The sequence below is a fragment of the Podarcis bocagei genome (genome assembly GCF_964188305.1).
Source record: "Podarcis bocagei genome assembly, chromosome: 12".
NCBI classification, from domain to species: Eukaryota; Metazoa; Chordata; class Lepidosauria; order Squamata; family Lacertidae; genus Podarcis; species Podarcis bocagei.
In genome coordinates this window covers 59997655-60022453 of record NC_138137.1, presented here as the reverse complement: position 1 = coordinate 60022453, position 24799 = coordinate 59997655, and the positions used below count along the sequence as shown (strand labels likewise).

The following is a 24799-nucleotide window of genomic DNA, read 5'->3' as shown; positions in this document are numbered from 1 at the left end:
ACCTTGGAGTACTTATGGTGTAATGGGGAGAGGAGGCTAATACAAATGTCTCTATAATATAGGAAGTGGAGAAGCACATGCTCTATTGTTCCTGTTTGTCCAGAGTCACAGGGGCATTGCAACTGATACAATGGCAAATAAAATACTAAGCAGGTGAGTCTTAGTGCATTGCACCCAGACAATCTGGTTTGTTCATTAGTTTATTAGGAAATTAGTTTGTTTTTCTCCTGACAGCTCAAAGGAAGTTGGTGGGCTGGCTTTAAAAATCCCCAGCTTTGCTAAAGGGGAGATATTAAGAGAAACGATTACAATGGTAATGTAACAGGTAAAGCACTGCACCACACACACATAAGGCGATAAATACTTTTCTGTAGCTGACACCCTTGCGAGCTTTCCCTTCCCCCTTGGCCCTTTTCCTGCAGATGTAAGATCCAAGCGCTGCCTCCATGATGGGCGTCTCCAGGTATGGCCTTGCATTCCCCTTGACCATCTCCAGGACCATCTCCATCAGCTCAGAGACCTGGTCCTCCTGTTCTCCTAATGCTGCCCTGTTATTAAAAGCGCAGAAGCGCCCCCCGCATTCTTGGACCAGCTTCCGGACAGCCTCGTTATCTGACTGCATCACGTAATCCCGCAAGGAGTTGCCTTCTAAGGCTTCTTTGCGGGTGAACAAGAGGATGGTGTGCTTCATGGCCTCTGTCCCAAACATCTCCCGGACTCGCTGGGCTGCCTCCTCGTCCTCCGCGGTGAAGCGGCCCACCTGGGTCACAAACACGAGCGCGTGAGGGCCAGGCTGAGAGAGGTCAAGGCAGCGCTTGGTCTCCTGGTCCAGCCTTTCATCGCAATCTCCTGTGCCCAAAATATCCGCTGTGTCAATCACGGACACAGGATGGCCTCTCCAAGTGCAGGACGCCCTTTGGCAGGACAAGGTGGTTGTCCTGGCCTGAAGTTTCGAATCAAAGAGCTTCTGGCCAAGGATGCTGTTTCCTGTGGCGCTTTTGCCGCCTCCAGTCTTGCCCACAAGGACGATCCTCAGTTCTCTCCTATTTCCTGCGGGTTTTGAAAGACAGCAAAGAGCTGGTCAGCAAAAATATCAGAGCAACCACTTCTGCTGGGATCCCTCTTAATATGTGATTGTTGAGAATTATATTGTTTTCTGATCCTTAGAGAGACTGAATGCATATGTAAAGCGTAAGGTAAAGGTAAAGGGACCCCTGACCATTAGGTCCAGTCATGACCGACTCTGGGATTGCAGCGCTCATTTTGCTTTATTGGCCGAGAGAGCCGGCGTTTGTCTGCAGACAGCTTCTGGGTCATGTGGCCAGCATGAATAAGCTGCTTCTGGCAAACCAGAGCAGCGCACGGAAACTGCCGACCTTCTAATCGGCAAGTCCAAGGCTCTGTGGTTTAACCCACAGTGCCACCCGCGTCCCTTATGTAAAGTGTACACATGTATAAATAAAAGCAGAAGAAGAACAGATTGGGAAACATTTGTGTACACCTGATAAATTCAACAGTGTAAATAAGTTTTGATGGATGCAATAATGGAATACTGAATGGTTTAGTTTTTTGTAAAATATGCAGGGATTTATGATATGCATCCTGAATTTGAACAAGCGCTAGTTCCTTTTCCAAGCTCTGGTCAGTGCAGGCAAGAATGAGCCGGGCGAACCAGTGGCCTGATGCAGCCGAGGGCATCTTTCCAGGTTCCTGCAGATGTGCGTCAGGATGGCACCCCACCCAGGCACCGCCCACCTCCGCAAATCCCAAAATATTACACATTGGTATAACAATATTTTTTCTGCAAATAAATAAAATAAATGTTATTGGGGGTGCTGTGAAAAACTACTGTGAAATAGATCTGGAATAATCCACCCCACCCCAAGCAGTCAATCTGCCTCTGAGTCACTGGAACCCTTCCTTACCTCCTCTGGTCCCGTCCATCTTCCCCTGAAAAAAATGGCAAGAAATCAAGATGATCTTCTCAGGCAGCCTTCCATCTGCAAACCCAGCACCCCACCCCTAGTTCAGACATGTGGCATCTCAAAGGAGAAACAGCACATTTCAGACATAAAGATGTTCAGAAAATTTTGCAAGCAATGAGAAAGGAAATGCCCTCTGAACTGTGCTCAAACGCTGTGGCTCTTTCCTCAGGTGGCACTTAAACAGAATTCAATTAAAAACCTTATTATTATTAATTTCAACTATTATTTTCACGTATTGCAAGCAGAAGAACACCCCCCCTCACCCTGAAGAGAGCGCCTGGCAAACATCAGTCTAAACATATAAGGCTTTATATGACATTGGATGTTTTATCTATGTGTTTAGATCTGTTGGAAGCCGCCCAGAGTAGCTGGGGCAACCCAGTCAGGCGTGTGGGGTTCAAATAATGAAATTTATATTCTGGTGGAGTGTTTGCTTAATTTATTCATTTCATAAAAATATGCACCCCTTGATTGTAAAAAAAGAGAAGAACCTCAAAGCATTTTGTCAAAAGATAAAATCACCATTAAGAAGAATTAACAATGACTTTAAAGCTGAGTTAAAAAGTTAAAATGACAAGAGCTAAAAACAGATTAAAAGTCTCGCCAGCTTTCTAATCATCTGAATAGGCTTGTCTAACCAAGATTAACAGGCCTTCCCAGTGTCCCTATGTTCCAGAGACAGTCCCAGATTTACAGAAGCGCCTCCGGTTTCAGATGTGATCCCAGAACGTCCCGCTTTTCCTTAGAATCATAGAATTGGGGAGTTGGAAGGGACCCCGAGAGTCGTCTAGTCCAGCCCCCTGCAATGCAGGAATATCCAGCTGCCCCAAACGGGGATCAAGCCTGCAACCTTGGCTCTAACCAACAGAGACATCCAGGCTTAGGATGTCCCTATGATCATCGGAGAAATGTTGGGGGGCCTGGAGTTGCGGAACCCAGGAGCCAAGGAGATCAGTAACCAGACAACTTTTAGAAGACATCTGGATAGGGAAGCTGTTTAATGTTTGGTTATGCTTTTATATACACGTTGGAAGCCTCCCTGGGTGTCTGGGGCCACCTAGTCAGATGGGTACAAATAATACAACTATTGATATTATTATGGGATAGGACGTCCCTATTTTCATTGGGTAATGGTTGGGAGGGTAAGGAATAATTTCAGCAAGCGCCAGAAGGAGTACAGTGTCCCTGACAAACACAACCCTGCAACTGCCCTGTTCCTGTTTGTGGTGGAAGAGAAGCCCCAGTTCGGGCGCACTCTTAAGCCACACTCGGTCGATCAGCCTTTAAGGATCCTCCACAGGGATCCTTCCACAGGCTAAACCCAGCTGCTGTCTCCCTAGGAAGCTTGAGGGCAGGGGTCCAGCCTGGTGTGTCTGGACATATTTAAGGGAGCTGCTTCTAAGCGAGGAAGGTGCGCCCAGGAGCGCGGAGAGGCTGCCCAGGGCTGCGGGACAAGGGGCGTCTCCCGGGTCCTCTTGCAGCAGGGGCTCCCTTTGCAACCAGATCCTTCTCTCCCTCCTCTCATCTCTCCACCACTCGGCCCTTCCCAGATAGCAGACCTCACCTCCTCAGCTGCTTCTGCGGATCCTTCCTCCTCCCGCGTCGTCTTCCACGCCGGTTTGAGTTTTCCTGCAGAGAACGGGAGCGAGAGACGAGCTGCTTCTCCGAAGGGAAAATGAAAGTAGCCGCTGAATTAGGTCCTCTTCTGCTTGGAAGGAGCAGGACAAGAATTCCCCCCAGTGGATGCCTGGAGAACCAGCAGCTGGTCTGGGCGGTGGGTGGCGGCGTCGGGCGCTTTTCAGCTTAGAGAGAAGGCGAGCGCACGAGAGGCTCGCAGAACCAGAGAATTCTAGAGTTGGAAGGGACCCGAGGGTCATCTAGTCCAGCCCCCCTGCAATGCAGGAATATGCAGCTGCCCCATCGAACTTGCAGCCTTGACATCATCAGCACCATACTAGACTGAGAAGTGCACAGAATGATGCCTGGCAGGGGCTGAGGGGGACAAGTCTCCTAATATTCAGGGTGTTCTCACAAAGTGTAATGCTGGTGGTCAACAAAAGAGGTTCAAAGGCTCAAGGCAAATCTTTAAAAATGTAGTATAAACACCGACAACTGGGAAACACTGGCCTGCGAGCGCTCCAGTTGGAGAACAGCCTTGACCAAAGGTGTCCTGGGCTTTGAAGACACTCGAACTCAGGATGCAAGGGAGAAACGTGCTAAGAGGAAGGCACGCTTGGCAAATCCATGCCGTGATCAACTCCCACCCAGAAACCAATGTCCCCAGTGTGGAAGGACGTGTGGATCCAGAATTGGCCTCCAAAGTCACTGATAAAACCATGTTTATGGAAGACAATCTTACTCGGCTATGAGGGATCACCAAAGAAGACAGAAGATTCAAGGTGTTGAGCAATGTCGCATGCATGATGTCATGCAGCATCACACAGCATCACACGCATGATGTCATGATGTTGCTCGGCATCGCCCACAGGGCCCCTCGATCCCCTTAAGGAGATGTTTATTATGCTTACGCATTTTTAGGATTGTATTTGACTCTTGTAAATGGCTGTGGAGCTTTTCATGAACCCAATAAGCTAAGTCATGCTGACGCCTCTCCCCCCATCACTTTTTAAAAGATGATGAGGATGTCAATCTGCAGAGAGAATTGGGGGTGGACTGGGGGCAGTGGGGGCTGAACCCTAGGAAAGGAAAGGTCAGTGGGGCCCAAGCCCACAGGTCCATCTTTGTCCAAATGGCCTGTTGGCGAAAGGTGCCCATTGGGAAAGCCACCGGCTGAAGGTCGAGGTCCTGTCCTCCTTTGCCCAGAAGACGGTCCATGGCTCTGTGCTCCCTTGGGCCAGATGCATCCCTTCCTCCTCCTGTTGCCCTCAGCTGCAGCCACCGTCTCCCATCCTCAGAGGCAGGAGCGGCCCAAGACATTTTGCTGCCTGGGGCGAAGGAGGAGATGGTGCAATTCCCATTCTCTGCATCAAACCTGAATAGATTGGCCCCTTACCTTTCCCACCCCGACCTGACCACAGTGATCCATGCGATGGTCACCTCCAGGCTTGACTACTGCAATTTGCTCTATGTGGGGCTGCCCTTGAAGCTGTCCCAGAAACTCCAGCGGGTGCAGAATGCTGCAGCGAGGCTCCTCACGGGGTCTCTGCCATGGGAGCATATTCACCCAGTGCTTTTCAAACTGCACTGGCTCCCGGTGGAGTACAGGGTCAGATTTAAGGTGCTGCTTTTGACTTTTAAAGCCCTTCACGGCCTAGGACCCTCGTACCTATGGGACCGCCTCTCCTGGTATGCCCCATGGAGGACCTTAAGGTCCATAAATAGCAACACCCTAGAGGTCCCGGGCCCTAAGGAAGTTAGATTAGCCTCAGCCAGAGCCAGGGCCTTTTCAGTGATGGCTCCGGCCTGGTGGAACGCTCTGTCTCAGGAGACCAGGGCCCTGCGGGATCTGATTTCTTTCCGCAGGGCCTGTAAGACAGAGTTGTTCCGCCTGGCCTTTGGCTTGGAGCCAATTTGATTCCCTCCCCCTCTTTCTTTTTCCTTTCTCCTCCTGTGATGAGTCTGCATTTTAATATTTTAATCTTTCAATATTTTAATGTTGTATTTTAATCTTGTTTTAAGTTGTATTCATGCAACTTGTTTTTATTATTGCTTGTTAGCTGCCCTGAGCCCGGCCTCGGCTGGGGAGGGCAGGGTATAAATAAAAAATATTTTATTTATTAATAATATTAATATTTATTAATAAATAATATTAATATTTATTAAGCTGCACACGGAGGTAGCAACTCCTTCCAGCTGATTTATAGCAGAAGAGACTATTGCCAAAGGAGCTGAGCTGAGAGGGCCTTGCAGAAGAGGCTGTCAGGAAACAAATCCTCTATTATCTGAAAAGGAAGGAAAAGGGAGCTGGTGAGCTGGGAGTATTGAGGTTGAGCAGCTTCTGGGCAGGATGAGGCCCACCCTACCCCATTGCTATGACAAAGCCGCCGTCCCTTACTTTGGCTTCCCGTGAATTTGTCTCTGAGCCCATGCAGTGATACGGGTTCAACTCACAAGAGGCCCCTGTGACCGTTCATTCTCATAGCCTTGAAGAAAAGGATGGTGCCAGCGATGATGCCCAGGATGCCAAAGGCCAAGCCCAGGGCACACAGCACGTTCTCCAATAATAATAATAATAGATTGGGAGTTGACTCTCAAGCCAACACTGGTAATGTTCTGGCACATCGCATGGCACTCATTTCTTTTTTCTTTTTTAGTTTTCTATTTATATGTTTCAAATTTATACATTTCATTAGTTTTACAAACAATTTGACATTTCCAAATTTTGACTTCCTTCCCCCTCTGTCTGCAGTTCCTTAAATTATCCCCCCAAAAAATATCTTCTGCATATGCAAATTCATTTAACTTGCTCATTCATTTATCTACTGTAAATATATACTCTTACAAAACTGCAGGTTATTACACTAATCCTGCTAACATTTTTATCTGTTTACAATTTATCTGTAAATATTCAATAAACCATTTCTATTCTTTTATAAAAAGTTTGTTATCCTGATTTCTTATTCTTCTGGTAAGTTTCACCATTTCTGCATATTCCGTAAGTTTTTGCACCCATTCTTCTTTTTCTGGGACTTCTGCTTCTTCCCATTTTGGGGTGAGTAACATTCTTGCTGCTGTAGTCGTGTACATAAACAAAATTTTATACATTTCAGGTAGTTCTACAATTCCCACGAGAAATTCTGAGGGTCAGAAAAGTGGCTAGAAAGGAGTGCTTTTAGGAAACATTTCTAGCCACTTCCCCGACCCTCAGAATTTTCTGCCTGAGGCAGCTGCCTCAGTCTGTCTCATAGAAGAGCCGGCCTCTTAGGAAGAGGTGGGAATGATGTTGGGAAAGATGGAGGGCCCAAGGAGAAGGGGGCAACAGAGGACGAGATGGTTGGAAGCTACCAGCATGAGTTTGACCAAGCTGTGGAAGACAGGAGTGCCTGGTGTGCTCTGGTCCAGGGGGTCATGAAGAGTTGGACACGACTAAACAACTAAACAACAACAACAGGCTGGCTTTAACAGAGGATGAGGTGAACTCCTGGAGGACAATGGCTTCTAGCAATATGCTCCACCTCCACTGCCAGAGAGGAGGTTGCAGGTTGCCCATCACTGGGGGCAAGGAGGGGGAGAGTGCTCCTGTTGCCCCCCAATCCTGCTAGTGGGCTTCTTCCCTAAGGGACATCTGCTTGACAAACGTGAGAACAGGATGCCCAACTGGATGGGACATGGGCCTGTTCCAGCTGTAGGGCTCCTTTTAGGCTCTTATCTCATGGTGGGACTATCCCCCATTGCTCTGCTTGGCATCTGGATTTAGGAAAGTTGTCCCCTTCAACAACTGCAGGCAATTGCAGTGCAGTGAGAGGCAGAAGCTTCTTGCCGTTGGCCATTCCTGGGAATTCATGTGGTTAGAAAGAATATTCCACCCAGCAACTGAATATACAATTTTGATGCTGAGAAACAGGAAGTTGTTTCTCCTCTGGTGTGGTCTTTCTTTTCAAATGTGCCTCTTGCTGCGCTATCTCTCTTTCTGCTCTTTTATCAAACAGCTCTGCAGAGATGTCAGAATTGCATTTCACAGAACCTGGGTTCGCCTTTTCCTCCTTCTCAACCCAGCTGCATTCCTTTAGAGACTGACCCACAAATGGGAAGGGCTAGGCTGACTGCTTCCAAACAGATCCCAAGAAGCTTATTGGATATTCCTCAGAAAGATCAGTAATGACAGGTGAGCTTCTCAGAGAGGTAGCTTGATCCACCAATGCATTTTTTTTTGAATATTCAGCATTTAATTATTTATTTAGTAATTAATTGCTGTTGTTGTTGTTCAATTTATATCCACCCTTCTCCCAACAGAGTTCAGGGTAGCAAACATATCACTAGCAATATCAGTAAAGACATTCTGAAAATGTCCCTCCCACAGATGACTCCTAGATGGAGATGGACCAAGGAGCTGATGCAGGAGAAAAGAAATTTCATGTATTCATAGGAAGTGGTGCTTGTGCAGGCAGCATGTCTGAGGGTTAATTCTGGTCCAGGAAGAGAACCAAATATACTCATGAAACAGTGAGATTATTCATTTAGTAACCTGTAGAAATAATCCAAACGGAGCAGCAGGACAAGAGGAATTACCGTATTTTTCAATGTATTAGATGAGGTTTTTTGACACAAAAATCATGTGAAAAAACTAGGGTCGTCCAATACACAGATAGTGGCATGGGTGGGGGGGAGATGCTGCAGAGAGAGGGGAGCGATCTGGGGGCACTTGCTGGTGGCGCAGCTTACCCGATGCCGCTGCACGTGGGAAGCACTCCCTGGATCATTTCCCATGCGCAGCGGCATGGGGGAAGGCGCCTTACGGCCAACCGGCTGCCCGCAGCTGAATGGGGGGAGAGGCTCAACAACTCTGGGCCATCTCCCCTCATTTTCTTAACAATGAGTCCCTCAAAATAGGGGGGAGTCTTATATATGGCAGCGTCTAATAGATGGAAAATATGGTATGAATAAGCCATAGAATTCCACAGAAACATAATACAGTTTGGGCTTAAGGAGGTCATGAAGGCAAAGGTTGTTTAGATGCCTGATTATGGGCTTCCAAAGCAACTACAGTGGTACCTCGGGTTACATACGCTTCAGGTTACAGTCTCCGCTAACCCACAAATATTACCTCGGGTTAAGAATTTTGCTTCAGGTTGAGAATAGAAATCGTGCTCCAGTGGTGCAGCGGCAGCAGCGGGAGGCCCCATTAGATAAAGTGGTGCTTCAGGTTAAGAACAGTTTCAATGTTAAGAACAGACCTCCAGAATGAATTCAGTTCTTAACCCGAGGTACCACTGTACTCTAATCCCAACCCATCAATGGAAAGCGAAATGAGGTTTAAAGACACTTTCAAGGCAAATCTTTAAAAATGTAGCATAAGCATGGATAATTGAGAAACATTTGTGGGATGTGATATACAAGTAGCAGTCAAGTACAACACGCCTTGTTTTCCTAGAGTGGACATGTAAGGGGATGTTTGTTCCAGCCAGTCAAAAACTTCCTGTTTCCTCCTGGGTTGGAGCATCCTTCCTCTTGCGTGTGACTGGAGGTGGGCATGACCTTACCTGTCCAGGTGACAAAGGGACCAGGCACGCAGCCCGCCCGCCCACCCGCTCTCTCTTCGACTTCCTCCTTCATTGGAGCAGCAGCTCTTTTTAGCTAGAGATGCTCAGTTGGCTTTCAGCTTATTTTATATTCCTTACAAAAGATTGTGTGGTGTCTATTCTTTTAAGAGGGAAATAAGGAGGACTTACCAGGAATCTATATTGAGAAGCTTAAACAAGCTTGCAACCAAGCTAACCACTGTGCGTTTAAAGGGGAATGTTAAAACTCTGCTAAGTTATAGAACTTGCCAGCACAAGTTAGGAAGGATATTACTAAACAATATATCCTCTTCTGCCCCCCTGAACATTCCCACAACACTGACCTGGGAGAGCTCCAGTTGGAGAACAGCCTTTACCAAAAGCGTCATGGACTTTGAAGAAGCACAAACTCAGGACAAAAGGGAGAAAAAAGCTAAGAGAAAGGCAGGTTTGGCAACGCTCATCGTGATCAGTTCCCACCCAGAAACCTATGTCTCTGCTGTGGAAGGATGTGTGGACAGCAGCGGAGGAAGCCTCTCAGGCACCTGGGGCGCCCATAGGGGCAGGGCGCAGTGCCCAAAGGGGTGGGGTGCTCTGCCTCGCATGCCACCCCCATGGGCACCACGCCCCCCATCCCTATGGGTGCCACACGCCCCATGCCGTGCTGTCCCATGCTGTCCCTATGGGTCCCACAGTGGGGCCTCAGCCGCCCTACAGCAGGGAGCCTGTAGACGCCAAGACTCATGGCTTGTGCGCTCTGCCGGCCCTGCAGTGACTAGTGCCGCCCGCCATTTTGTCACACACACCCCCCCGTCAGGGTGACACCCAGGTTGAGTCACACCCCCTGCACCCCCCTTTCTACACCCCTGTGTGTGGATCCAGAATTGGCCTCCACAGTCACTTATGGACACACTGTTGAGACCGTGTTCATGGAAGACAATCTTATTTGGCCAGGAGGGAAGGCAAGGGTGATGCCCTCCAAGGCGCTTATTGGTGAAATCTGTAGGATGGAAGCTGCAGTCAAGTGCAACATTCCGACAGAGGACTAACGGCCTCCGTGTTCTAACCGGTTGCTGCGACAACCAGTTTGTCGGTTGCTGGTATTTTTGAAAGATAACTGCTCAGTTGCACTCACCTTAGGACCAGCTTCCCTCTAGTCTAGTTTATTTGCTTGATATGTAACCTAAGCCTGCCTTCAGGTACAGTTCTGTAAACCTGAATGAATCTGAGAGTAAAATAGTTTTATATTAACTTGAATCAGATTCGTGTGTGTATTCTTTAAGAGGGATTCAAAGGGATTTTTAACCAGGAGGCATCTTTATTAGTAGAACTCAGATGAGTCAGTGCAAGCTGATCACTGCATAAACTTATAAAGGGGATTGTTTAACTCTGCTAAAGTAAACCTTCCTGTTAGGAATTGTAGGACAAGACCTGCCAAGGAAAATAAAGAACTTATTTATGTATGCAACAACAGCGGCAAGAGTCTTGATAGCACAAGGATGGAAGAATGAGGAAATCCCAACGAAAGAACAGGGGCAAGAAAAACTGATAAGCTATGTGGAACTGGCCAAATTGAGATACAAACTGCGTGAAAAGGACAATTGTGACTTCAAGGAAGTATGGGAACTTTTTACAAATTACCTAAAAAGAAAACAAAATGAGCAGAACTCATTGGCAGGTTTTGAATAAACATTCACAAATTTATTAGTTGAACACAAGATAGATAAGGTAAGGATATGCACAATTTTATAACATGCAGAGAACAATATGTGTAAAGAAATCAGAGAGGGGAGCTGAGGGAAGTCATTGGTGGGGGGGAGAGGGAGTGGGGAAAGTGGGGAAATAATGTAATTGATTATGTGGATTGATGATTGGTTGTGTTGAAATTGTTTCATAAAAATATTGTTTTTAAAAAATAAAGTAAACCTTCCCACAAAATCAACCCCCACAGTGTTCAGCTTACGTTTAGGCCAACAGCCTATGGAAAGGTTATCAGATGGAATACAGAATAGCAGGAAAAGTGAATTGGGTGACAGTGAGAACGGAAGGAAACCAGGAGAAATATACCGTAGCAGGGCTGTGCCACAACACTCAATACGCCGTTTGATAAGCTGCCATGACAAAACTGGGACTCAGTCAGAGGAGTGAGGAGTGTAAACACACACTCCCCCCCCCCCCAGTTCTTCCGGGGTCCTTGAAAAGGTAACTCAGGAGCATTTCTCAATCTGTGTTACCAATGAGAGGAAGCAGGAGAAAGTAGAAGAAGAAGAAGAAGAGTTTGGATTTGATATCCCGCCTTTCACTCCCCTTCAGGAGTCTCAAAGCGGCTAAGTAGGAGTCATGTCAACTTATTGAGAGGGGAGGGGGAAAGGAAATGAGAAGCATCAGGTGTGCAGCGGATACCAGGTGTCCATTGCTGAGACAGAAAGAGCTAAGTGATCTCAGAAAGGGCAGAAAAGGATGTTCCAGCTGCCTTGGAGCCTGGCCTCATAGACCAGCAGCTGCCAGTATGTTTCCCAGGGGCACAATTGTGCCCTCGACACCTTCCCCTGGTGCACACAAACAGCCACTGAACTCCCCATGCCCACTGCCAGGGCCTGAGAGGGTTTTAGAGGCTCCAAGCATTTAAAAGATGTTGGCGCCCCCAAATATATCCAATTCAACATATGAACAATAAGCTTATATTGATGGCCACCAACATGGATGACTTTAAAACAGGATTCTTGATTTATTTACCGCACACTGGGCTTGTCCACCCTTTCAATCCCGTCCCTAGAAAGCACCGGTCTGAGAGGTCCCCCCCCGCCTTTTCACACTCCTCTCCGATGGAACACCCCCTCTTCTGCTCTAAATCAGAGCAAACATCAATCCTTAGGAAAGAGGATTGACATTTGCTCCAACTGAGCGCCAAGGAGAGGGTTTCCTGTGGAGAGGCAGCAAAAGAAGAGGAAGTGTGTATAAGCCACAGAATTCCCTGGATCCAAAATGTGAAACCCACTTTAGGCTTAAGGAGGTTGAGAAGTCAAGGGGGATGAAGGTCATGAAATAGTGCCACACGGAGGACTTGCAATAATGATGGGAGAACGCAAATTATCCTGCTGTGTTTATTGATGACACTGCTTCCGTTTACATTGGAGGATGAGATCTTCCTGCTCCTCCTCTGCCTTCTTTGGAAGCTTCTCCGGATTCTGGGACAAGGTACGAACGAAGGGAGCCCATGACAGAACTAAATGCCTGTTGGAAACAAATCCGGGGTAAGTGATTGGTGTGGCGTCAAGAGAAAGGGGAAAAGATGTCAAGGGGAAGGGGGGGTTCTCAAATAAGCAAGAATTTAACCCCCCCTTAAGCTCATGGGAAGGACCTCAAACGTCATCTAGCCCAATGCTTCTGCAACCTCTCAATAGGGAGCCCCCCCGACTCTGCTTAAAAACCTCTAATGAAATAGAAATAGCATTCTTGTGGAGATTAAATAAAGGGGGGGGGGGAGAACCACTTGTGCCACCTTGAGTCCCACGGATATAAAGGTGAGATATAAATGCATTAAATTAATAAATTCTTCCCCAGGACCATAAAGTTCTTCCTGATGTTTGGTCTAGATCCCTTTTCCTTGTTCTTTCAAGCTGCTTGTTCAGCTCTTACCCTCTGGAGCAACTGAAAACAACCCTGTTCCATCCTCCTTTTCCAAGCTGGAATTTGTCTACCATGTAAGTCATCAGCAATTGGAAAAGACAGGGGCCCCATTCTCATTCTTTGTACCCTACCTTCTTTGATTTCTTCTGCTGCTGCCCTTCAGGGATTTCTCCAGCATTCATTTCATCTTCCACTGGTTCCCCTGCTGCTGTTTGCTTTGAAGTCTCCCCAGGATTCCTTCCATCTGACCTCACTGACATCTCCATCGGACGCGGCTTGAGATACGGCTGGTCCCCGTTCTCCTGAACCACCTTCTCAATCAGGGACAGTAGCTCTTCCGCCTGGCTGGCCCTTTCCTCTCCCGTCTCTCTGTTGTTGAAAGCGCAGCAATGGCCCTTGCATTTCCTCACCAAATCCTGAAGAGGTCGGTTTCCAGAGAACTCTATGTACTCCTCTAGGCTTTCTTTCTCTAGGTCTTCCTTGCGGGTGAACAAGACGATCATGTACTTTGTGGCCTCTGGGCCAAAGACCTCCTCCACCCTCTTCACGGCCACAGTGTCTTCCTCGGTGTAACGACCGGCCTGCGTCACAAACACCAGGGCATGGGGACCTGGCTCACAGAGAGAGAGGCACTTCTGGACTTCCAGAATATCATGCTGTGTTTGAGGACAAGCATCAAAAATGGCTGGAGTGTCAATGACAACTACTTGTTTCCCCTTCCACTTCTCTGCCCGGACTTCTCTGCTGCATGTCTGGGTCACTGGCTTTGGGGAGAGTTTGGACTCAAAGGTCTTCTTCCCCAGAAGGGAGTTTCCTGTGGCACTTCTCCCTCCTCCCGTCTTCCCGACAAGAACAACCCGCAGTTCGGAATCCTTGTGGGATCGACTCACATTCCCAGGCTCTGTTGGGAAGGAATAAGGAACGTTAACACTATTAAGAGTGTCACTGAAATTTTGTCCACACGGTATTTTAAAATGCATCACAAGGAGGAATTTCTCCTACTGCACAAGTCCATATTATGCTCCATCCTGTCTTTTGGATGAAAAGTGTGAGAATGTCTTGCAAGAGAGGTTTGTTAATTTGTTAACACTACAGGGAGGGAGGGAAGAGAATGCAGTATTTGTAGGGCAGGGCTGGGAGAATCTCCTGCCTGGAACTCTGAAGAGCTCCTGCCAATCAGTGTAGGCAGTACTCAGCTCAGTACAAGGCAGGTTCCTCTGTTCTATGTAACAGAATGCTGTGCTTGAGGGGCCTTTGGCAGGACTCAGCTCCAGGGTTATCCTAAATTCGTAATACAGTAGACATTGCCTTTCTCCCTCCACCATCACTCAAATCCCTCCCCTCCAAATACACCAGAATTCATGCGGTGGATTGCACAAAGCAAGCTAACTCTTCCACCCATCTCCATAATTTGCAAAATGTTTGCACATTACAGAGCCACCCCCTTATGGGTGCAGAATTCTTCTGCCTTTGGGCTCTTCCTTGTACAAAGAAGAAGAGCAGGTATTTGGTGGGTCTCTTTAAGGAAGGGCTACCTTGGGAAACTCAACTCAGGGAGATCTATAACTGCTCCAGAATCATAAATTGACTACCTTCATGGAATACACTTGGTCCTCCTTTGTCTGTGTCCATTGCCTCTTCCTCTGCTTTCATTTTGTCTGCACTCCTTGTCGATCCTCTTGGAAACAGCTCAAGGAAAGGCTTGTTCTGGTTGTCCATCATCATCTGCTCGATTTTCACCAGCAGCTCTTCCGCCTGGCTGGCCCTTTCCTCTCCCGTCTCTCTGTTGCTGAAAGCGCAGCAATGGCCCTTGCACTTCCTCACCAAATCCTGCAGGGCTCTGTTTCCAGAGAGCTCTATGTACTCCTCTAGGCTTTCTTTCTCTAGGTCTTCTTTGCGGGTGAACAAGACAATCATGTACTTTGTGGCCTCTGGGCCAAAGACCTCCTCCACCCTCTTGGCGGCCACAGCATCTTCCTCGGTGAAGCGACCGGCCTGCGTCACAAACACCAGGGCATGGGGACCTGGCTCACAGAGAGAGAGGCACTTCTGGACTTCCAGAATATCATGCTGTGTTTGAGCATCAAAAATGTCCGGAGTGTCAATGACGACTACTTTTTTCCCCTTCCACTTCTCTGCTCGGACCTCTCCCCTGCATGTCTGGGTCACTGGCTTTGGGGAGAGTTTGGACTCAAAGGTCTTCTCCCCCAGAAGGGAGTTTCCTGTGGCACTTCTGCCTCCGCCAGACTTCCCGACAAGAACAACCCGCAGTTCGGAATCCTTGTGGGAGAGACTCAGGTTCCCAGGCTCTGTTGGGAAGGAATAAGGGATGTTCATATCAATCACACTTCCCTTTCCTCCATGCTTCCCAGTCACAGTCCTCAGGTTATAGCTCTGTGTCCAATGACCTGGTCTTGGTTTCCCCAAGAAAACCTGCTCTTTAAAGATGAATCAGAGCAAATGTCGACCCTTGGGAAACCTGAATTGATGTTACAAGTTACAAGGAAGGAGATTCCAACTAAACAGCAGGAAAAACTTTCTGAGGGCAAGAGCTGCTTGACAGTGGAACGGTCTCCCTTGGGAGGTGAGGGGCTCTCCTTCCTTGGAGGTTTTTAAGCAGAGGTTGGATGGCCGTCTGTCATGGATGCTTGAGCTGAGATTCCTGCATTGCCGGGGGTTGGGACTAGATGGCGATGGGGCTCCCTTCCAATTCTATGATTCTATGGCATTTGCTTTGATTCAGCTTTAGACAGTCAGTTGTTGTGGGGAAACCTCATGGCAACAAACAAACAAATGAACAATCTCGGACACAGTTTAAAATCATGGATGTGTGCCTGGAATGTGGTAGGTAAAATGTAAGTGTGGATAATCTCTCGGTGTCAACTGAAGCACCATCCAGGGCTGTCTGAATGCCATTTAAGGTGTTATCCATGCCTCTCAAGGCCAAACTGACCTGGGGCCAAGGGGTTCCTTGGAGCACTTCTCCCTCCATCATTTGCCCCAGATCCTCCTGGGATTGGCAGGGGGTTCCTTTCTTCCTGTCCTATTGGTTGGGGAGGCTCAGGGTGCCCCAGTGACGTGGTGTGGCCAGGGCTTCCCAGTGGTGAGGATGCGATTGTGGAGTCTCTTCCCCTGGTGATCCGATTCAAACTTTCTGAAACAATATTCAAACCAAAACAACCATCCATTGAAATCCACATTTCTCTGAATTTATTAGTGCAGTTTTCCAGCCAAGTAAGGTGTACTAAAATACATATACTAGAGTATATGTTGAAATGTGGAGAGCTGTGCTTAATAATTGGGGAAAGTGAGAAGGAGAGAGAAGTCAAAACTTAAGAGATTCTCCCATATGTAGCCAGGAGGAAGAACGCAGATGTCCATCTGCCTGTGTCCTGGCTAGCACTGACTCCACTCTGGACATTATGAAACAGGGTCTGAAGGGGCTTCTAAGCACATTCAGCCAAACACAATTAGAAGCCACCCCACAACCAGGAGCCCCAATGACCCGGAATTTCCCACCATTGGGATGCTGGGCACATGGTATGCATGTGTGAATCAAATGCCTGCATAGGTCTCATGTGCTGAATTGCATAAAGCAAGCAAACTCTTGCACCCATCTCCATAGTTTGCAAAATGTTAGCAGGTTACAGAGCCACCCCCTTCTAGGTGCAGGATTCTGCTCTCCTTTGGGCTCTTCCTTGTACAAAGAAGAAGAGCAGGTATTTGGTGGGTCTCTTTAAGGAAGGGCTACCTTGGGAAACTCAACCCAGGGAGGTCTCTAATTGCTTCAGAATCATAATTTGATTCTACCTTCAGGGAATTCATTTAGTCCTCCTTCATCTGTGTCCATTGCCTCTTCCTCTGGTTTCATTTCAGCTGCGCTCCTTGTCGATCCTCTCCTGCACCCCAGAACATTCCCACAAAGGGTTAGTGGCCCCAGTATTGCATATTTCTGTGTATTTTTGAAGGATTGCATTAGATTGTGATTTTGAGTTGAGTAGTATTTTTCTGAGTTAACTTCCTGGTAAGCACATGGTCCTTTGTTCCATTGTGCAGTGGGGATTAAGCAACGCCCCCTTCCCTCAGAGTTCACAGTGACCCAAGGCAGTGAAGAATTGTTTTGTATTTTTGAGATTTTGATTTTGAAATTTTGAAGAATTTTCAAATTTTGGATTTTAAGATGGCTAGAGCAGCTTTTGATAGTGATGCAAGGCTAGGAATGCCTGTGCTGAATGAGTATAATTTCATGCACTGGAAGCAGCGCTTGATAGCGTGTTTAGATTATAAGCATATTTTGGAAGCTTTAAAGCCTCAGCCCACGGGATCGACTGAGGGAGATTTAGCCAAGATAAGTGCTTGGAAACACATGAACAGCAAAGCTAGACACATAATTTTGAGTGGACTTCATGATGAGCAGCTATCATTAATAAATAGTACAGATGATGCATCTCAAATCTTGAGATATTGAGCGCGTGTATGGAGAATCTAGCATAAACAGCTTCAGAAACTTGGTGTGTAAATTAACCAGATTGAGGATGAATTCAAAAGAGGAATTCACAGAGCACATCAACAAGTTTACTGAGATTATTCAAAGAATTGATCTGACTCCCAAAGCTTTTGATGAGGATACAAAGATAGCATTTTTGTTATCATCACTTGGACCACACTTTAGCGCATTTGTAAGTTTGATGGCTCATAGACAAGGTCTGACTTTTAAAGACTTGATTGGTTATTTAAAAGAAGAATGCAGAGATAGAGCTGAATCTCCAGTGAGAAATGCTAGAAGCAAGGACAGCAGTTATGCATCTAGGCAATGTACAAAGTCCAAAGAGATGCCTAAGAAGGTGATCTGCTTCAATTGTAACAAAGAAGGACACATTGCAAAGAACTGCAGAGCTCCTAAAGCAAAGAAACCCCACCCCTTTCAGCCAAAAGGGGAAAAGAAGGGGAAATGTGAATGCACATGGTTACTGCAAGAAAGGAATTTAGCTGTCCAGAATCGTGAAAATAAACGTAATAAATGGATTTTAGATTCAGGTGCCAGTTCACATTTTTTCATATAAAAAGGACTATTTTAATGAGATTAATGAAATAAATGATGAAGAAGGATCTGAAATTGAGATTGCAGATGGCAACATTGTTAAAGCAAAAGGTGCAGGTTCCATGAGCCTGAAATGCAATATAAACAATGAATGCATTGAGAACACAATCTCTAGAGTTTTGTATGTTCCAGAGCTGAGCTGCAATCTAATCAGTGTGTCCACTTTGGATAAGAAAAGTTTCCAGGTCACATTTGGAAATGGAGAATGTAAAGTGGCTAGAAATGGCAAAGTGTTTGCTCAAGCAAAGCTAATAAATGGTGTATATGAGCTTGATCTTTCAGAGAATCAGTCTGCAAAAGTGGCACATTCCAGCCAGAAGGATGAAGCAGATCTGGACCTGTGGCACAGAAGGCTTGGACACAGGGACACCAACGTCATTCTGGATCTACAGAAAAGAAATCTTGTAAGAGGTTTGCAGGTAAAGCAGAGCAACAAAGCTCCAGCAAAGTGCATAAGCTGCATTACTGAGAAGGCTGTAAAACCTTCATTTCCACGTTGTGCAGAACAAAGAAGCAACAAAGTGCTTGACATAGTGCACACTGACTTATGTGAACCCATGAATGTTCCCTCACTGGGAAAGAATAGATATATTTTAATATTTCTGGATGACTTTTCAAGATTTTGTGTTGTATATTTCCTCAAAGAGAAGCGTGAGACAGTGGACAAGCTCCAGGAATACATTGCCATGGTCAAGAACAAATTCCAGAGAGCTCCAGCTGTGTTAATGAGCGACAATGGAGGTGAATACTGCTCAAATGAAATGCAGGCTCTCCTGGCCAAGGAAGGAATTGCACACGTAACCACAATTCCTTACACACCACAGCAGAATGCCATTGCTGAGAGAAAGTTTAGGTCCATTATGGACATGACAAGGTGCATGCTAAAGGATGCATGTTTGCCACAGAAGCTATGGGCCGAAGGAGTATACACGTCGGTCTATTTGCAGAATAGACTGCCAACTAAAGGTGCAGAGCGCACACCATTTGAACTTTGGCATGGGAAAGCTCCCAATCTGTCGCACATACGTGTGTTTGGAAGTCCGTGTTACTTCCACGTGCCCAAGGAACACAGACGCAAGCTTGACTCCAGGGCAAAAGCAGGTATCCTTGTGGGATGTGCCTCTGGAGGCAAAGGATACAGAATTATGGACTTACAAACTGGTAAGACAAATGCATACCATGCGGTTTATTTTGATGAATATGGAAAAGTAGACACTAAGAACACTGTTGTGGATTCTTCAGATGAGTCAGAAAGGACTCAAGAGTTTGTATATTTCCCTTTTGAGACCCCACGAAGTAACTATCTGCCTTCGAGTGTTACAGCGCCCCCTACAGGCGACGCACCAGAAGACGCGGAGAACCAGAACCCTGGCGCCACCAGAGACGAAGATGAGGACTCAGATGGGGACATGCCTGCGTTGGAGGAGGATGAAGAAGTTGATGTGGTCACAGAACCAGAGGTCAGGCACTCGTCCAGAACCAACAGAGGTGTCCCACCATTACGGCTGTCCTACTTTGCAGGGTCGGCGTTTCCACAGGAACCTTCCACTTGGGAAGAGATACAGGAGATGCCAGCTGCAGAAGCCAGTCTCTGGAGGAAGGCCGCGCAGGAGGAGATGGATGCACTGCATCAGAACAAGACCTGGACACTCACTGAGCTGCCTCCCGGTAAGAAGGCCATTGGCAGTAAATGGGTTTTCAAGGTTAAGAAGGGGTCAGAAAGAGAAGTGCAGCGCTACAAAGCTAGACTTGTGGCACAGGGATTTTCACAGCGTTTTGGTGAAGACTATGATGAAGTTTTTGCACCAACTGTGAGGTACAGCAGTGTAAGAATGCTTTTAAGCATTGCAGCCTCCAAGAAAATGAGAGTGAAACACATAGACATTGCTACAGCTTTTCTGCATGGGCAGATTTCAGAGGAAATTTATATGAAACAGCCTAAAGGTTTTGTAAAACCACATGAGGCACATCTAGTGTGCAAACTGCGGAAAGGACTTTATGGACTTAAACAGGCTGCCAGAGCCTGGAACCAGAAGTTGCATAAAATGCTGACACAACTTGGGTACAAGCAAGGCGACGCTGACAAGTGCTTGTACAGTAAGTCAAATAATGGACAATTCTCATATATCCTAGCATTTGTTGATGACCTGATTATTGCCACAGCAAGTGAGAAAGACTATACACAGATAGTAAAACACCTTAGCAAGGAGGTGGAGGTCAAGGAGCTAGGAGATGTCCAGTACTACCTCGGGATCCAGGTGGAAAGAGAAGAGGACGGCTCATTTCTTCTCAGCCAAAGACAGAAGATCCACGAGCTAATTGAGCACATGCAGATGCAAGACGCACATCCAGTTGCTACACCGATGGCCATTGACTTCCTGAAGAATCAGCAGGATTCGAAGCAGTTGCCAGACAACAATGACTACAGGTCGGCGATTGGTAAACTTTTGTATTTAGTCACCACATGTAGACCTGACTTAGCGAATGCTGTGGGGATTCTTAGCAGAAAAGTGAATTCTCCCACTGAGCATGATTGGGCAGGTGTAAAGAGGGTGGTGCGATATTTGAAGGGTACCATGAATTGTAAATTAAGGTTACCAGCTGTCAGAGACCCTAAGTTGGTTGGGTATACTGATGCTGATTGGGCTGGGGATAATGCTGATTATAAATCAACAAGTGGTCATGTTTTTATGTTTGGAGATGGACCTGTCTCATGGGGCAGTTATAAACAGAGCTGTGTAGCATTATCTTCCACAGAGTCAGAATACGTTGCAGCAACAGAAGCCTGCAGAGAGATCGCCTGGCTTGATCAACTCATGAAGGACTTTGGGTTGGTGAGAAAAGGGCCTGTCAGCTTGCTAGAGGACAATCAAAGTTGCCTGAAGCTGACGCAGAGTGAGAAGTTCCTGGCCAGAACAAAACACATTGGGGTTAAATACCACTACATACGCCAGATGATCCAGGATGGACTTGTGGAGCTATCCTACTGCAGCACCCAAGAGATGACTGCTGACATCCTGACGAAACCCCTACCAAGAGAGAGTTTCCAGAATCTACGTGTCAAGCTGGGACTCTGGGTGGTTGAATAAAGTTGTTTATGTTTTGTATATGTTGTATTGCCTGAGAAGGGGTATGTGGGATGTAAACACAGGAGCAGTCAATGACAACATTCCTAGAGTGTACATGTTAGAACATGAGGAGGGATGTCTGTCCAGCAAGCAGGTAAACTTCCTGGGGATGGACTTCCTCCACATGTGACCAGAGGTAGGTGTGGCTCCACCTGTGCAGGTAATGACAAAAGCACAGGGCAGGCGGCCACTCTCTCTCTCTGCCATCTTCCTTTGATGAGGAAACATCTAAGGATGCCCTCTTGGCTCTCAGCCAAGAGAGGAGATAAGGACTATCTTGCTACAGGATAGATTCTAAGTATATGTAACTTTTTAAGCCTGTCTGCCGTCTGGGATCATATTGTGAACAGATCGTGAGTAAACTCTTTTATACTTTTATAAAGACTGTGTTGTGTCTTGTATTTTAAGAGGGAACAAAGGGGAAATTACCAGAGTAATTATTATAGAGGTTCTAGCGAACCTGTGCACACGTTACCGTTGCGTACTTAAAGGGGAATGTCTATAAACTCTGCTGATATTTTGGGAACTTGTTAGCACAAGTTGGATAAGGATATAATTAGTCAATATATCCTCTCCTGCACCCCAGAACATTCCCACAAATTCGCCCCCTGAATTGCCACCATGCAGGGTCCATACACTGCAACAATTCCCCTAAGCACCTGGGGTCACGTCACCCTTCCAACTGTGGCCCACAATGGTCCAACCTTCACCATTCCCTTCACGTGGTTCTTTCAGAGGAGAAGGGAGAGACTTACCTCTATCTTCCTCTCTCCATTCATCCATTGTCCAGGCAGAATGCTGAGCCAGAAGAGAACCAGAAAATGAAGTTCATTAGCTCCTGCAAAACAGTATGACTAGTACTTTGCACAAACTCCTCTCCATCACCAGAGGAAGCTTATGATGTAAACACAACCCTGAAAATACCTCAAAGCACCATATTCTTGTGGGAATGTTCAGGGATGCAGGAGAGGATTTATTGTCTGATTATAGCCTTATCCAACTTGTGTTAACATGTTCTACAATTTCAGCAGAGTAACATTCCCCTTATTTTAAGTTTGCAGCGGATGCGTTTGCTCAGGCTCGCTAAAGCCTCTATAATAACTGTTCTGGTATTTCCCCTTTTTCCCTCATAAAAGATAAGACAGGACACAGTCTTCTATAAAAGTATAAAAAAGAGTTTGCTCACATTCAGATCCCAGAAGGCAGACTTAGCTTAATGAAGTAATATACACTTGGAATCTATCTCATAAGAAGACAGCCCCTTTGTCATCTCTTGGCTGGAGGCCAAGAGGGCATCTTTGGCTTAGTAGATGTTGTTTCTTCGATGCATGTGGTGAAAGAGAGAGAGATGGCTGCCCTGCCCTGTGCTTTTGTCATTACCTGCACCCACCTCCAGTCACATGCAGAGGAAGGCTGTCCCAGCCCAGAAGGAAACAGGACGTTTACCTGCTGGCTGGAGAAACATTCCTCCCCATGTGTAAACATGTTCACTCTAGGAAAGTTGTACTTGACTGCTCTTGTGTTTCACATCCCACAATTCTGCCCCTGCAGATTTGGGATTCAATTACTAGGGAGGCAGTTGATTACTTTTTTTACAAGCATTGGTCCTAAATTAGGTTTGCTAATTTTTCTTATTGATAATTTCATTGTTGTATCTTTTTGGGAACGGCTTTGAGGGTGTGGGGGTATTTTTAACAATCAACAAGTGCATAACCATTAATAAATAAACATGCCTAACACTTTGTCCTTCACAATCTCTTCCCAGAATCTTCCCACCCTCTACATCTGCAGGCATACTTGCTTCGCCCTCACCAGTGTTCAAATGGTTAAAAAAAGCACCCAGATATTCCCTTCCTCCAGCCAGAGCTGCATCTCCCCCCCTCTCCTTACCTGCTTCTGCTTCTGCCTTGGGGGTCCCTGGCAGCCTGGCCTGATATCCTCCCTTCTGTGACAGAAGCCACTGTCTGTCAGTGTGGACAATACTAATCTAAATGAGCCAGTCAGTCTGGTTCAGTACAAAACAGCTTCCTATTTCCTCCATGTGGTTTGGGGCAGGAGGCACAGCTCAGCAGCTGAGCATCTGGTTTGCATAGAAGTGGTCTTGGGTTGCACCGCTGGCATCTCCAGGGGGGCAGGTAGCCATTGCTGAGCCAGAAGGACAAAGGTGACATCTCCTTGCAAAGGGAGCTTCAGATGTTCCTAAGACAAGAAAGGAAATGGTACCTTCTTTGTGACGCCTCTGGAGCTTGAAGAAGACTCTCGTGTCCGATGGTCCCTCTGCTCTGCAGTTTCTTCTCTCCCTCTCTGTCGATGGCAGACTCTGTTCTGAGCTGAATAAAATGGAGCTCCACCCACCCACCCCAAAAGCATTCATGGCTAGCAGCCAGATCATGTTCTGAGAAGCCAAAACAGCTTCCCAGAATTGCATTTCTGTTTCTATTGGCTACAGGAGAGGACAAAACTGCCCTCTGGGTGGAAAATTTCAGAGGAGCTGCATTTGGTCTTCTGCAATTCTGGGAGAAGCACCCAAGAGGAGCAGCAGCAGGAGACCCACGCAGAGGGAGACCCACACAGAGGGAGACCCACACAGAGGGAGACCCACACGGAGGGAGACCCACACGGAGGGAGACCCACACAGAGAAAGACCCACCCGGAGGGAGACCCGCACAGAGGGAGACCCACCCGGAGGGAGACCCATCCAGAGGGAGACCCACACGGAGGGAGACCCGCACGGAGGGAGACCCACACGGAGGGAGACCCACACAGAGGGAGACCCACACCTCAGACGGACCACAGGTTGGCATTTGGGAGCGGGAGCAGCAGCCACAAGGTCTGACTTTAAGTCTTCTGTATCTCAACCTGCCTCAGAGATGCTCAAGGTCTGCTTTGTTTGACCTGTTGCTAGAGGCTGGGTTAGAGCTCTTGGGTCATTCCACGCCAAATAACCTGATTTTAATACTCGACCGTGCTCTCATGACTCAGATTTTCTTCAAAAAAAATTATGTGTAGATACCTATGAGATAACCTCAAATTTTTTGGTCCAAAATTGGACATGGGAGAATTTTTTGAAAATTTCAATTTTCATGTGATTTAGGCTAATGCAATTTCTTGCAGAAGTGTTTTACACCATAAAATGAACAAGGGGTCTGAGATGCATTTTATTATTATATAATCAATAAAACTTAATTTTTAAAACATATCAGATGACACTGTAACGTAAGAGGTTACAATTTTAACTATTCTCATGAATGTGAGAGTTATTTCAGGTTCAAAGAGACATTAAACCTGTCCAAAGAAGTAATTTGTTTTGTAAAAAAATTACTTCAAAATCAATTTATTTTATAACCACAAAAAACACCCTCCTTATTTTTATAACATAACAAGTACATGGTTAGCCCATTCTACAACAAAGTATGATACATGTGTTAGTTGTGGTTTGCGCACTATGGCTTATTGAACATACCAGGAATAAAATGACAAAAATTCACTTTGAATAGTCGGTGACCCTTTTCTGTGGCAGTTAATACCATTTTTATACCTTATTTTGAAAGAGACCACAATGACCTTTATTTTGATACCAAAATAAGCCCAATCGGTTGAAAAATAAGCAAAACAGGAGGTTTTTCCTACACTGACGCAGAAATTGCATTAGCCTAAATCGCCTGAAAATCGAAAATTTCAAAAAATTCTCCTGCACCCAATTTTGGACCAAAAAACCTTTTAAAATTAATTTGAGGTTATCTCAACGTAAAACACATAAAAACTTTTTGAAGAAAA

The 24799-nt window shown here is 46.4% G+C and overlaps 3 protein-coding genes across 4 annotated transcripts in view; 1 reads left to right on the top strand and 2 right to left on the bottom strand.

The window, feature by feature from the left end:
* Window positions 1-182: 182 nt before the first annotated feature.
* Window positions 183-24799, bottom strand: part of LOC308569695 (GTPase IMAP family member 2-like) — a 103401-nt gene continuing 78784 nt past the window's right edge. Inside the window, exons 1-3 of one of the 2 annotated variants that reach the window (XM_081163937.1) lie at window positions 3550-3684; window positions 1926-1950; window positions 183-1050 (exon numbers count right to left, since the gene is read on the bottom strand). In XM_081163937.1, coding sequence (XP_081020063.1) covers window positions 293-1050; window positions 1926-1944 — 777 coding nt within the window. In that variant the 5' untranslated portion in view covers window positions 1945-1950; window positions 3550-3684 and the 3' untranslated portion in view covers window positions 183-292. Of the gene's footprint in view, window positions 1051-1925; window positions 1951-3549; window positions 3685-24799 lie in introns of those variants that run through there. The other variant, XM_081163938.1, reaches the window with a different exon arrangement.
* LOC308569508 (uncharacterized protein) overlaps window positions 9976-24799 on the top strand; it is an 87727-nt gene continuing 72903 nt past the window's right edge. The window contains exons 1-2 of the mRNA XM_081163486.1: window positions 9976-10362; window positions 23472-23818. The gene's annotated coding sequence lies outside the window, so the exon portion shown is untranslated. The remainder of the gene's footprint in view (window positions 10363-23471; window positions 23819-24799) is intronic.
* Window positions 12254-16685, bottom strand: GIMAP8 (GTPase, IMAP family member 8). Its single transcript, XM_081163684.1, has 5 exons — window positions 16604-16685; window positions 15747-15947; window positions 14386-15102; window positions 12925-13694; window positions 12254-12397 (listed from the first exon to the last, which is right to left on the bottom strand). The coding sequence occupies exons 1-5, from the start codon at window positions 16662-16664 to the stop codon at window positions 12290-12292; spliced, it is 1857 nt and encodes a 618-aa protein (XP_081019810.1). The 5' UTR covers window positions 16665-16685; the 3' UTR covers window positions 12254-12289.